Source organism: Nicotiana attenuata, chromosome 2, assembly GCF_001879085.1.
Source record: "Nicotiana attenuata strain UT chromosome 2, NIATTr2, whole genome shotgun sequence".
In the NCBI taxonomy this organism is placed as follows: Eukaryota; Viridiplantae; Streptophyta; class Magnoliopsida; order Solanales; family Solanaceae; genus Nicotiana; species Nicotiana attenuata.
Genome location: NC_031990.1, coordinates 53,836,641 through 53,849,020, shown reverse-complemented (window position 1 = coordinate 53,849,020; position 12,380 = coordinate 53,836,641). Strand labels below are relative to the sequence as shown.

At 38.0% G+C, this 12,380-nt stretch overlaps 1 protein-coding gene across 1 annotated transcript; it reads left to right on the top strand.

The window, feature by feature from the left end:
• LOC109210228 (mitogen-activated protein kinase kinase kinase YODA) lies at window positions 1,136-6,627 on the top strand. The gene is made up of 11 exons (XM_019373613.1): window positions 1,136-1,736; window positions 2,653-2,970; window positions 3,120-3,207; window positions 3,408-3,470; window positions 3,632-3,792; window positions 3,891-3,966; window positions 4,346-4,405; window positions 4,508-4,615; window positions 4,721-4,957; window positions 5,844-5,947; window positions 6,060-6,627. Exons 1-11 carry the CDS (start codon window positions 1,360-1,362, stop codon window positions 6,322-6,324), a joined length of 1,857 nt encoding a protein of 618 aa, XP_019229158.1. The 5' UTR covers window positions 1,136-1,359; the 3' UTR covers window positions 6,325-6,627.

Genomic DNA, 12,380 nt, shown 5'->3' with positions numbered 1-12,380 from the left:
TCTTAAACTCGAAATCTATAATCAAGGATAGAGCAATATTAACCATCATATCACACCCCTAGGTGGTTCCTAGTCCCTGTTTTCTTATATGATGTGATCATTTGAGAGGTATAAAGTAGTTCAATCGTAGAAATGAGTTCATCTCTCTTTGGCTGACCATGTAAATTAAAATTATATATGGCTAGAATGATTGAGTAACATTCATTATAAAGATGATTGTAATTAGTAGCAGCAAAGAAGAATTGATACGATTATCACAAATATCGTAGTAGTACGTTGATCATGCACGCGATTATAGTATTTTATACTTTTATCTTTTATTTTGCTCAATAATTGATAGATTACATGATAGTAGTATCTACTTTATTGGTAAACAATTTATTCGTTAGATTTAATCACGCTATTATTTGGCTAAATTACCACGTATGAGACTACACATGTGTTTGGATTTCTTGCATGATTCAAACATAATTGATTATTTTTTGATTTCATATACGATTTCATATACAGAATAAAATTAATTTGCAGTATCTCAAAGTACTTGTAATAGAAAAAAGCAAATCAGTCGTTGATTAGTATGATCTTGATAGAATACATGAGCAAGTTAATTTTCTGAATTTTGAAAAATAACCTACCATAAATCAAAATACAACTGCAAAATTTTCAACTAAGAAATATTATAAAGAATAACTTCCTCACTTAACAAATAGGTCCATATTAAAGATAAAAAACCAAAATGTTCCTAATTTGCTGTTATATATTAAATATTATCTTTTATATCATACGAATATTACTTAAAAGTTAAAAATTATATTGTATGTCAGAACTGAAAAATTCTTGTTATATAAACAACAACAACAATAACATAACCAGTATTATCTCACATTGTGGGGTATGAGGATGCAAAAATTACATAATGTACGCAAAAATTACAAAACTCTAGTTTTATCTCATCCTCGAGCAAAATACTAGTTCTACCATCTATAGACTTGGTAAGCAGGCAAACAAAATCATACTCAGTAAAGAACAAAGAGAATTAGTACAAAAATGGGAAATACAACAAACAATAGGGTGCAAAAACGCAAAACACGTTACTACAACCAACTTGGCAGGCCCCTCTCCACTTCCTCTATTCTCTATCTATCTACCTTCCTATTTCCTTCTCAAAGTTTTCTTCGTCAGCTACAACAACAATACATCCCCCCAGCCCTTTCACATTCACATAAAAAATAAATCTTGAAAATCCAAATTAATTCACTATCTCTCTGTTTCTCTTTACTATAGCAGCATACCAAGAAATACACTACAAGATTTCACTCTTTCTTGACTCTGTTGATTAGCTCAGAACAAACAAAAAAAATGCCTGCTTGGTGGGGAAAAAAATCCACCAAAAATAAAGAAACACAGTCTAAAGAAAAAGAAAGGGATAAATATGTTAAACCAAGGAGTTTTGATGAGGTACTATGTAGAAATTCACCTAGAAACAGTAAAGACTTAAACTTTGGTGGTTCTGGTTCTGGGTTTTCTGGTTCTGGATTTTCTGGTTCTGGATTTTCTGGGTTTGATTCAGGTTCATCTTTAGATAAAGCTCATCCTTTACCTAGACCTTCAGTTGGAAATGATCAAGGGGTTGTTTTGGGATGTGGGTCAGTTTCAGTTTCTAGTACTAGCTCTTCTGGATCATCTGATGGGCCTGTTAATACTACTGATCAAGCCCAATTTGATACTTTATTCAGGTTTGTATTTACTTTGATTTCTTGATCAGAAGTTACTTTCTTTGTAGTTTTGGTGTTTTTGTTTGTTTTGAGATGATGAGTCCTTGTTATGGTTAAAGTTTGTTGGGTTGACTTTAGATTGACTTTTTGATTTTTGGGTAGTTATCAAAATTGGATCTTTTGTTGATTGGATATGGATTTTTTTTAGCAAATTGAATGTTATATTGATTAGCTAGAGAGATTATATTGTTGCGGCTATTGTACCTGTAAAAAGGCACAATAGCTATTATTTCTATATATATTTAACTTATTTTCACTACTACTATTATTTTGTTTTGGCAAGATGATGATATGAGTTGAGTTTATAAAAAGAAGTGGGGATTCATATCGCCAACCCCAACTTTGTTTGGGACTAAGGCATAGTTGTTGTATTATACCTGGAAAAGGGTGCTTTGATGTGTTAAAAATCGCAACTTCTTTTTTTATCAATCAGAGGAGCTTTAATACATGCTTTCAATTTGTTTATATCTTTGTATATTTGGTTCTCCAGGTGGATCATTGGTGGATTTTGCATATTGAATCAAACGTCTTGTTAACGAGTCTGCCAATGACCTATCCTCTTTTTTGTTTTGTTCTTTTCTCACTTTTTAGTTTACCCCAAATGCTAAACCTGAGATTTATATTAATCTCTTGAATTAGCGATTGCTCTTATATGTTTCTGTGTGCTGTAGTTCACTTACTGATTTTTCAGGAGGCTTAATTAGGAAAGTCAGAGCAAAATCTTTATACATGGTATAATTGCACGGTACATCGTGTTACCTTGTCTTTTTAATTAAGGAATAGACGAGATGCATGAAGAAAGTTACAAGTAGTTCTTTTCAATTATATCGGTCCGTTGTACTTGTCTAACCGTGGGCACACTTCTGTTTTTTGCCAGAGGAAATGGCGAAAATAGGTTGAGCCCACTGTCACGAAGCCCAGTTCGTTCGAGAGGGACAACTACCACATCATCACCTTTACATCCTCGGTTTTCGAGTATGAATCTGGACTCTCCAACGGGCAAATTGGATAATGATGTGAGGAGTGAATGTCATCAGCTGCCCCTTCCACCTGGTTCTCCACCCAGCCCTTCTGCTTTGCCAAACCCAAGAACGTGTGGTGTTGCCGAAGGCTCAACCGTTAATATGTCAAAATGGAAGAAAGGCAGACTCCTGGGAAGAGGCACCTTTGGGCATGTCTATCTTGGTTTCAACAGGTTGTCGGCCTTCCAATTTTTCTTTTTAATTTTTTTTTATCATATGGCTTTAGACTTTAGTATAGGTCATCTTATGCTCATTTTGAAATGGTGTTATATAAGGTCGCGTGGCTAGTTCTGCACTAACTGGTGGTTTTCGGTATGAACAGGGAGAATGGACAAATGTGCGCAATTAAAGAAGTCAGGGTGGTTTCAGATGATCAGACATCGAAAGAGTGTCTTAAGCAATTGAACCAGGTCTCTTTTATTTTATTTGATCATTAATTTGCTTTTGATAAGTGACTAGGTCTCTTTTATTTACTTTTTCAGTATATTTCTGTTCATAATTTGAATATCCTCTCCTTTCAAAGTCCATGATAAACTTTAATCTTTCTTCATTTAATATCTCCCTTCTCCATTTTGCATTTGATACCTGACTGAATTTATCTTATGTATAGGAAATCATTTTACTCAGTAACTTGACACATCCAAATATTGTTCGATACTATGGAAGTGAACTGGTATGACGCATAATTATGTTATTGTTGTTCTGATATTTACACAACCTAAGCAAATATGCTGATCATATTTATCTGTTCTTCTCTAACCTAGTTGCGCTATGGAACAGAAATATGATCTTCCCATTTAGTTCATAACTGTCTTCTTTTTGATTATTCTTCAGGATGATGAAACTCTATCAGTTTACTTGGAATACGTTTCCGGGGGTTCTATACATAAATTGTTGCAGGAATATGGCGCTTTCAGAGAGCCAGTTATACAAAACTACACAAGACAGATCCTTTCTGGCCTTTCCTTTTTACACGCTAGGAATACGGTACACAGGTGTGTGTGTGTGTGTCTTTATTGATTCAAGTAGTGGTGACTCAGCTATTCATTTTTGTGGACGTTGCTAGATTCAAATGGTAGTTGTTTCTTTTCAGGGACATAAAAGGAGCAAATATACTAGTCGATCCTAATGGTGAAATAAAGCTTGCTGATTTTGGCATGGCAAAGCATGTAAGTAGCAGCGTAATTGCAACTATTTCATAACCACATTTAACTTAAAGGTTTCAGAAAACTAATTCCAAACTTTGCCCCTGATTTTATTTGCACTCAAGTAGGGGAATCTGATTGACTGTTGTTGTAGGTTCTACTTACCAATAACATGGAAAAAGTCTAAATTTGTCATTTGGTACTTTTTTGTTTGTGAATTCTATTTTAGTTATTTGGATGAACAAATTTAGCCCTTGATATAGAAACAAATTTTCGTTTTTATTTTTTAGTTTTCTTTTTAAAAAAATTTGATGCTACTAAAAGAAAACTACATGAATTCTTTAGGACAGTTTCTTTTCCAGCAATTTGTCCATGCATTAACAGTTATATTACCTTGGAGCAGATAACTTCGTGTTCGTCGGTGCTCTCTTTCAAAGGGAGTCCTTATTGGATGGCTCCTGAGGTATGCCTCCTTCCCTTTTTTCTGCTTACTCTCTTTACATTCTCCAATATCTTTAGCGAAGACACATTATTTATTCCATTTCTCTGATATTTCTCATATTAGGTGGTGATGAATACAAGTGGCTATGGCCTTCCGGTGGATATTTGGAGTTTGGGATGTACAATTCTTGAAATGGCAAGTTCAAAGCCACCCTGGAGCCAGTATGAAGGGGTAAGATATTGGAATATTTGATAAATGGATTATCGCGATCATCTCTTTTATGGCCAGCTTTAGAGACCTCAAATCTAAGTGTCTTTGCTGTCCTTTGTGGAACAGGTTGCCGCCATATTTAAAATTGGAAACAGCAAAGACTTTCCTGAAATTCCAGATCACCTTTCGAATGATGCAAAAAATTTCATAAAGATGTGCTTGCAGCGGGAACCGTCCACACGACCTACAGCTGCTCAACTACTAGAGCACCCTTTTGTGAAAAACCAAAGTACAACAAAAGTTACTCATGTTGGTGTAACCAAGGAAGCATATCCTCGTTCCTTTGATGGAAGCCGGACGCCGGTAAAGATTTTTATATTTTTCATTTGTCTAAAGGGAGTCTAGTTACTTCATTTTCCTTCTTTGGCAAAACAATAATGAATTCCCTTGGTAAAGTACAATTACTCTCTGAACAAACTAGAGAACACCGAGTGAGAGAGTAAACATTGAGGAAGGAACTTAAGAAAGAGCAAGAGATGGAGAAGTGCTCAAGTGTAAGTTATGCTTTCTATGAAAGATATGACACTTTCTTCCACTTGTCTGTCTTTAGGAACCTATGATTCTTGTTATGAACCGCAGAATCTGATTGGTGATTTTATACCCTAGCCAATGCTGGTAGGACATTTTTCGTACCAGTTTCCGGTTTATTTAACCACTTGCTGACCCCTAATAACAGCAACCAAATATATTCACGAGTTATAGCCGCAGTTCACGAATTAGCAGTTCCACTGAAGCTACATATCGTAAGAGACTTTGCTAAGATAATAGAATCACACTTCCCATAAAGAAACAGCTCTCGAAAATGCTTCACGAAACAGCACATGCTTTTGTTTACTTGACTTGAACGACATGGACAAATACGAAGACATGAGAATTAATTGATCAAACGACAGTACCGCTCCCAATCTTGGAGATATCAAATCAAATCCAAATCAGTAGAAGTTACAAAAAACTACTATAAAAATATCGGGAATTGAACTGTAGACAGTTCTGGACATGAAAAGATATCTGGATATTCTTTAGCAACAATACTTGGCTAGTTCATCTATCTATGTTATAACACCAAGAATGATGCGGACTGTCTTGGGAAATAGAATTTTTGAAACTGATCCTATATGCTTTTCATTTGCATTTAGGTAGTATGGTATCTAGCCCACTAAAGTTCTCTATTCAATTTGCTTTCTTACAGCCAGTGTTGGATCTGCAATCCGGTGGAAGGAATATTTCTCCCTCTAAAGGAAACTATGCAAGCCATCCAGTGATCACCATCTCTAGACCATTGAGCTGCCCAAGGTAATAACAGCAGTTTGCAAAAAATACCTTAATTTATTTATCTACTTTTAGTCTGTGTCTACTCATGCCGTAAGACACATATATCTCACTGTTCTTTTCTTGATATCTACAGGGAAATTGTAAAAACCATAACATCTTTACCAGTATCCCCCACTTCTAGCCCATTAAGACAGTACGAACCTGCACGTAGGAGCTGTTATCTTTCTCCTCCCCACCCAGCTTATGGTATCGGGGGACAGAGTGGATATGATGCGAATGATTACTCAATGTTTCAAGCCAGGCCCACCACAAGAAACACACTGGAACCGTGGCTTGAAACCCCTCAATTTAAAGCTCAGACACCGTCTAGATCGCCAAAAATAAGACCAATTCTTTAGTACCAAGTGATCGATGAGGTGAAAGATTTTTTTTGCATTGCACCAATGGAAGAATTGCAGAAACTATGTGCCCATTCTTATATTGGGAACTCGGGAGAATGGTAGTTCTAAGCGATCCTTTTCTATTTGATGGGTGCATCAGCAAGAGCTATTTGGGGCGACTAGGGCGCGGTTGCAGGATGGAGGTATTTCATTTTCTTGAATATACAATCTGTAAAATGTACTTCATATCTCAATGTAAATGCAAGGTGACCACTTTATTGAATCTAAATTATCGCTTCTAAAAGATCACTGCGAGACCAATCCCTCGTTTGGTAGACTTAGCTATGAATATTCGTGAAGAAATGGATACCAGGCTTTTGTTGCATTGTGTGTTGGACTTTAGGGAACCGAACAACTGCACCTCAGTCCCAAACAAGCCGGGATCGGTTATATGAATCCTCACTTATTCATTGAAACTCAACTCATATCACATCATACCAAATAAGATATCCGACCTGCTAGATTTTAGGGAACTGAAGGAAGAGAAAAGTGGTGACCAGGGGAAATAATGGGGAAAAGACTCTTACGAGGCGGAGCGAACTCTTCCGGCATGTTGCATTTTCTCCGACGGACCTTCATCACCCCCGGTCCATCATACTATTTTGGCATGTGAAGAAAGTGAGTAACAGTTAATCTTGTTTGGAGTCTTTTGGAAGAAATTTTGCTGGCTCAGAAAGAGAGCAGGGGAAGGTTGGTTTGAGGGGGGGGGGTTGCGGTGGGGGGGGGGGTTGACTCTTTCTTAGTTCCATTTTTAATTTGACTTTTTCTTTTCAATTTCATTCCTAAATTTCAAAATTATTTCTAGATGACCATGAATGTGTTAGGAACACAGAATTCAAAGTCTAACATAGAATAAGAGTCCCACAAATTTAACCATTTTAAACTTAAACGTAAGTTATACAAACATCTTTTTTAATAAAATAAGAGGTAGACTCAAACCAAGATCTTCATATACATTAAAATCAGTCTCTTTTAAGAGAATAAAATGCAATACCTAAAGTCTTCAGCATCTCCTGGTCACACAGCAATTATTATGTTATCTAAATGATTTGTCTTTTTAATAGATTGAGATTTTAGTTTTATCGGTAAATTGGTGAATTATAATGTGTGTGTGGATAAAAATTATTGATTAATTATAATACAAAAAAAATATTAAAATGTAAGAAATCAATTTTCGTTCCAAGTTTAGGAGGATCGAGAACAATCACACGCCCATTGGTGACTACTACCTTCTCGAGACTATAATCAAAGCAGATTATGCTATTTATCAATAGATTTAAAAATAATATAGCCGTCATAATAAGAAACAAGCGAAACATCATAAAAGAAAAGAATTATCAATGATAAGAAGAACATGGGCCACCTTTGCCGTTTCTGTCTTACTAATTATTGCAATTTTTTTTTCATATAATAATAGTCCCCTTTCCCCAATTGGCCTACCAGTTGATTAATATGCTTAGTATAGTTGTCTCCATTTGGTTGCATAGCAATTTAATTCGAGATATATTATCTTATTACGTAGTTGCTCCCCCCCTCCCACCACCACCATCTTTTTCTTTTTACACAAATAAACCCCTTTCCCTCGATTAGCACACTGGTCGGCTACTACCTCTTTGTACCCTTTTCCAATCACGGATAGCTGTGCACCAATTCTTTAATTTGTGCCTATAAATTTGAAGATTGGTTGGTATAAAACCTTATTCATGTTAGTTTATGGATTAGGTTTTTGATTGTATATGTGATTAATTTCCTTTGTAAATTATATTCTTAGGAGTCATTTGGTTATTAAACAAGTTATTTTGAGATTAATAATTGTAGAATTATAATACTAAGATTAATAATAATAAAATTATTTAATGAATATACTTTTATTGATAGATATTTGGTTCATTAATTTAAACTAGATGAAGTCTTTAGTTTAAATTAGATAAGGTAGGACAAACTTTTATTTTCAATTATAATCTTGGCTTTGACTTTGGAAGAACAGTTTTAAAGAAGAGCAAATGTATTGTTTTGGTATTTAACCCTGGGATAACTATATAGGGTAAAATCAGTTCACATTAAATGCTCGAATAATAGAAAGACATGTGGAACCGGAGGGGGGGGGGGAGCGGACGACAGAAGATGAAGCGAGTGGAAACCAAGACCGAGGATAACAACTTCTGTTGGCATCGGATAGACCCCGAAGGGAACATTATCAACGAGAGCAAACAAATGTTTGTCACCAGATGACATTCAATGTAGAATATTCCTCAGTATTAAATGCGCATCCGTTACAGAGAATTTTGGCATTCATGACTTGCCGTTACATATTCATCAATGGCCCCCATTATTGTCATTTAAGAGGGGCTTTATCCTAGGACCTTGTTCCCTATGTATAGCTATAAACAGTGACTTCAACAACAATTGTAAGATACGAAAAATTCTGACAAACTTATGCTATACATTATCCCAAGCTGAATAATACTTTATTTTCTGTCTAACGTTATTCTGTTTGCTGCCTTCGGAAGCCTTGCTCCCGGAACCAAGTTGTCTGCTATTTTATCTCGATTTCAACGCTAAGTCTTGCATTTTATTTAATTTCTTTATCATTTTGGATCAAATTGATTCATTTGTCTATAAATCACGGTATAAATTTAACTGCACCGGTTTGCGGGTAAACAGTTTGGCGCCCACCGTGGGGCTTAGACAGTTGTGTAATTAAGTTGGTTCTTTCATCTATTACTAATCTGTTTGATTCTTTGTTTATTAGCGAAAATCGTAAAAGATGGTAGCTAACGATGTCAACATCGCACACAACGTTGAGACCAAGAGAATCTGCCTCAACACGAGGATTCGATCAGCAATACCTGCAACGAGGAGGGCGTAGCAATGCCAGTTCGTGGAGGGCGATATCGCCGACACGTACGGGAGGCAACTCCTGATGATACTGAAGATGAGCACGTTGTGAAAACGGTGAGGATCTTGAGAGAACAACAAAAGATCATCATGGGCCATATCTCATGGCAAGACCAGGACATGACAAAACTGAGGCAAGCGTTGTCGGGCGCTTCCAATAACGCGAATGGAAGAGGTCAGTTCCTCCTGGTGCCCTCACAAATCAAACAACACAAAGTGTTGATAACAACACCCCGAGGGGTGAGGTCGGCTTCGACGGGGCCGGGGGGATCGACAGCAAATCTGGTAATAACAACAATAATGATATCTTCAAAGCTGAGCTCATGCGGTTTATGAGGGAAATAAATGCTCGAATGGATCAAATTCCGGGCACACCACCAGTGCTAAAGGGTCCGGACTCAAAGAAATACACCCAATTGTTGTTCAAAGCGAGCGCATCACCAGAGTTAATTCTGGAGTCGTTCAAAATGCCAGATGTACCAAAATATGATGGGACTTAGGACCCTTAGGAGCACATCACCACCTATACAACGGCGGTGAAAGGAAATGACTTAGCTCCGCACGAGATTGAGTCAGTCCTGCTGAATAAGTTCGAAGAAACCCTCACGAAGAGGGCCCTGACATGATACTCACTCATACCCGAACACTCAACAGATTCCTTTGAGATGCTCATGAATTCTTTCATCAAGGCCCATGCCGGGGCTAGGAAAGTCCAGGCCTAGAAGGTGGACATATTTAGAATTTCGCAAGGAGAGTCCAGTTGCTGCGTGAGTTCGTGACCAAGTTTCAGAAAGAAAGGATGTTGTAACCGGCCGTGCCAAATGAATGGGCAGCTGAGGCTTTTAATAAAGGTTGAACCCGAGGAGCTCCGATGCCTCCCGGAAACTGAAAGAATGCCTGCTCGAGTTCCAGGCAACTATATGGGTAGATGTCCATAATCGTTACAAATCAATGATAAGAATAGAAGATGATCAGATCGGGCTCCCCGCATCAACTAAGGATCGGATCGAGAAAAGAACAAGGATAAATCGAAGGATGATTTTGATGCAGATCGGCGATCTTCCAAGGATCGATTTTTGCCCTACGAAAGGAGGTGCAAATAGGTTCGCTCCCGATAAAAGAACTGACTGTGGCCAGAATAACATGTCATTACAAGACAAAGAGGTATCGGGTTCCTAGGATTCCACCTATCCCAGGCTGCCCGAGTACAATTTTAGTGTCAGCATAGTGGAGCTGGTATCGCTGATGAGGAATATCAAGGAAACGCGGTTCCCAAGGTCGATGAGATCTAATCCCATCCAGAGGGACCCTAATTTATGGTGCGAGTATCATGGGACTAACGGCCATCGGACTGGGGACTATCAATATCTGCGCGAGGAGGTGGCAACGTTGTTGAAAAACGACCATCTCAGAGAGTTCTTAAGCGACTGGGCTAAGAACAATTACTGTTGCAGCCGGGACAATACAGAGCCCTCGAAGATAGGTGAAGACCCTTCCCAACTAATCATCAATATGATTTTCGGGGGAAATGAGATCAATAGTGTAACTTTCTCGGCAACAAAAAAGACAAAAGTATCGATGGCTCATAGGAAAAGACTCCGGGAGGTCGTCGAGGATGACAACACCTTCACAGAAAGGGGCGTCGATGGACTTCTACTACATCACAATGATGCCCTGGTAATTTCTTAATGTTCTAGATTTTAATGGAGAGTGCTGGAGCAAGCCAAGCTAACCGGAAGCATCATTCCAGAAACAAAACTCCTCGTTGGGTTCAACTTAGCAAGTGTGACAACCCGAGCGAAGATCTTGCTACCCACAAATGCCGAAGGGGTCATGAAGACTGCCTTATTTGAAGTAGTAGACGGAGACATGGGCTACAACATAATTCTTGGTAGACCATGGCTACACAAAATGAAAGTTGTACCATCAACATATGACCAACTTCTAAAATTTCCAACTCCAAATGGAGTCAAACAAATAAGAGGAGATCAACCAGCGGCAAGGGAGATGAACATAATCTTGGTTTCCAGCAATAAAGGGAAGGAACACGCGGTATAGCAATTACAGGAACCGACGCCTACTTCGAACCAAATGAAGACGACAAAGGGGAGGAGTCGTCGGAATTCCACCATGTACCAAGGTATTTCCAGGTACCGGAAGAAACTGATGCCGACCAAGTCCACGGCGGAAGAACTCGAACAAGTTTGTTAAAGAATCCTAAGCATCCCGCCAGTAAGGCAAAAGAAGCACCCAATTGCCTAGGTCAGAAATAGGTTTGTTAAAGAAGAGGTAACTCGATTGATCGATATCGGTTCAATCCGGGAGGTAAAGCATCCCGACTGGCTATCTAACTTGATAGTAGTTCCAAAAATGAATAATAAATTTTGTATGTGTGTAGATTATAAGGATCTGAATAGGGCGTGCCAAAAAGACTCGTTCCCATTGCCAAACATTGATCAAATGATTTATGCAACGCCGGACACGAGTTGATGAGTTCCCTTGATGCCTGTTCCGGGTACAACCAAATTAAGATGAACCCGGAGGATCAAGAAAAAACTTTGTTCATAACGAACTTCGGCGCATATAGCTACAATGTGATGCCCTTCGGTATTAAAAACGCCGGAGCCACTTATTAGAGGCTCGTGAACAAAATGTTCGAAAAGCAAATAGGGAAAACAATGAAAGTTTACATTGATGATATGCTGGTTAAGTCTTTGAACGCATGTCACCATTTGAAACACCTCTAGGAAAACTTTGACATCCTAAGGAAACACAACATAAAGCTTAACCCTGTAAAGTGTGCATTAAGTTTTGGGTTTCCTAGTATCACAAATGGGGATCGAATCAATCCCGACAAGATTAAAGCCATCGAGGACATTCCAGACCAGCTGACAAACGTGAAAGAAGTCCAAAGACTAACCGAAAGATTGGCCGCTCTAAGCAGGTTCATTTCTCGGTCTTTGTACCATCACTTCTTCACACTTCTGAAGAAGAAGAAGAAGAAGAAGAAGAAGAAGAACTTCGAATGGACTCCAGAATGCCAACATGCTCTAAAAGATCTGAAACAGTATCTATCAAGCCCTCAGTTACTATCAAAACCGGAGGAAGGCGAACAA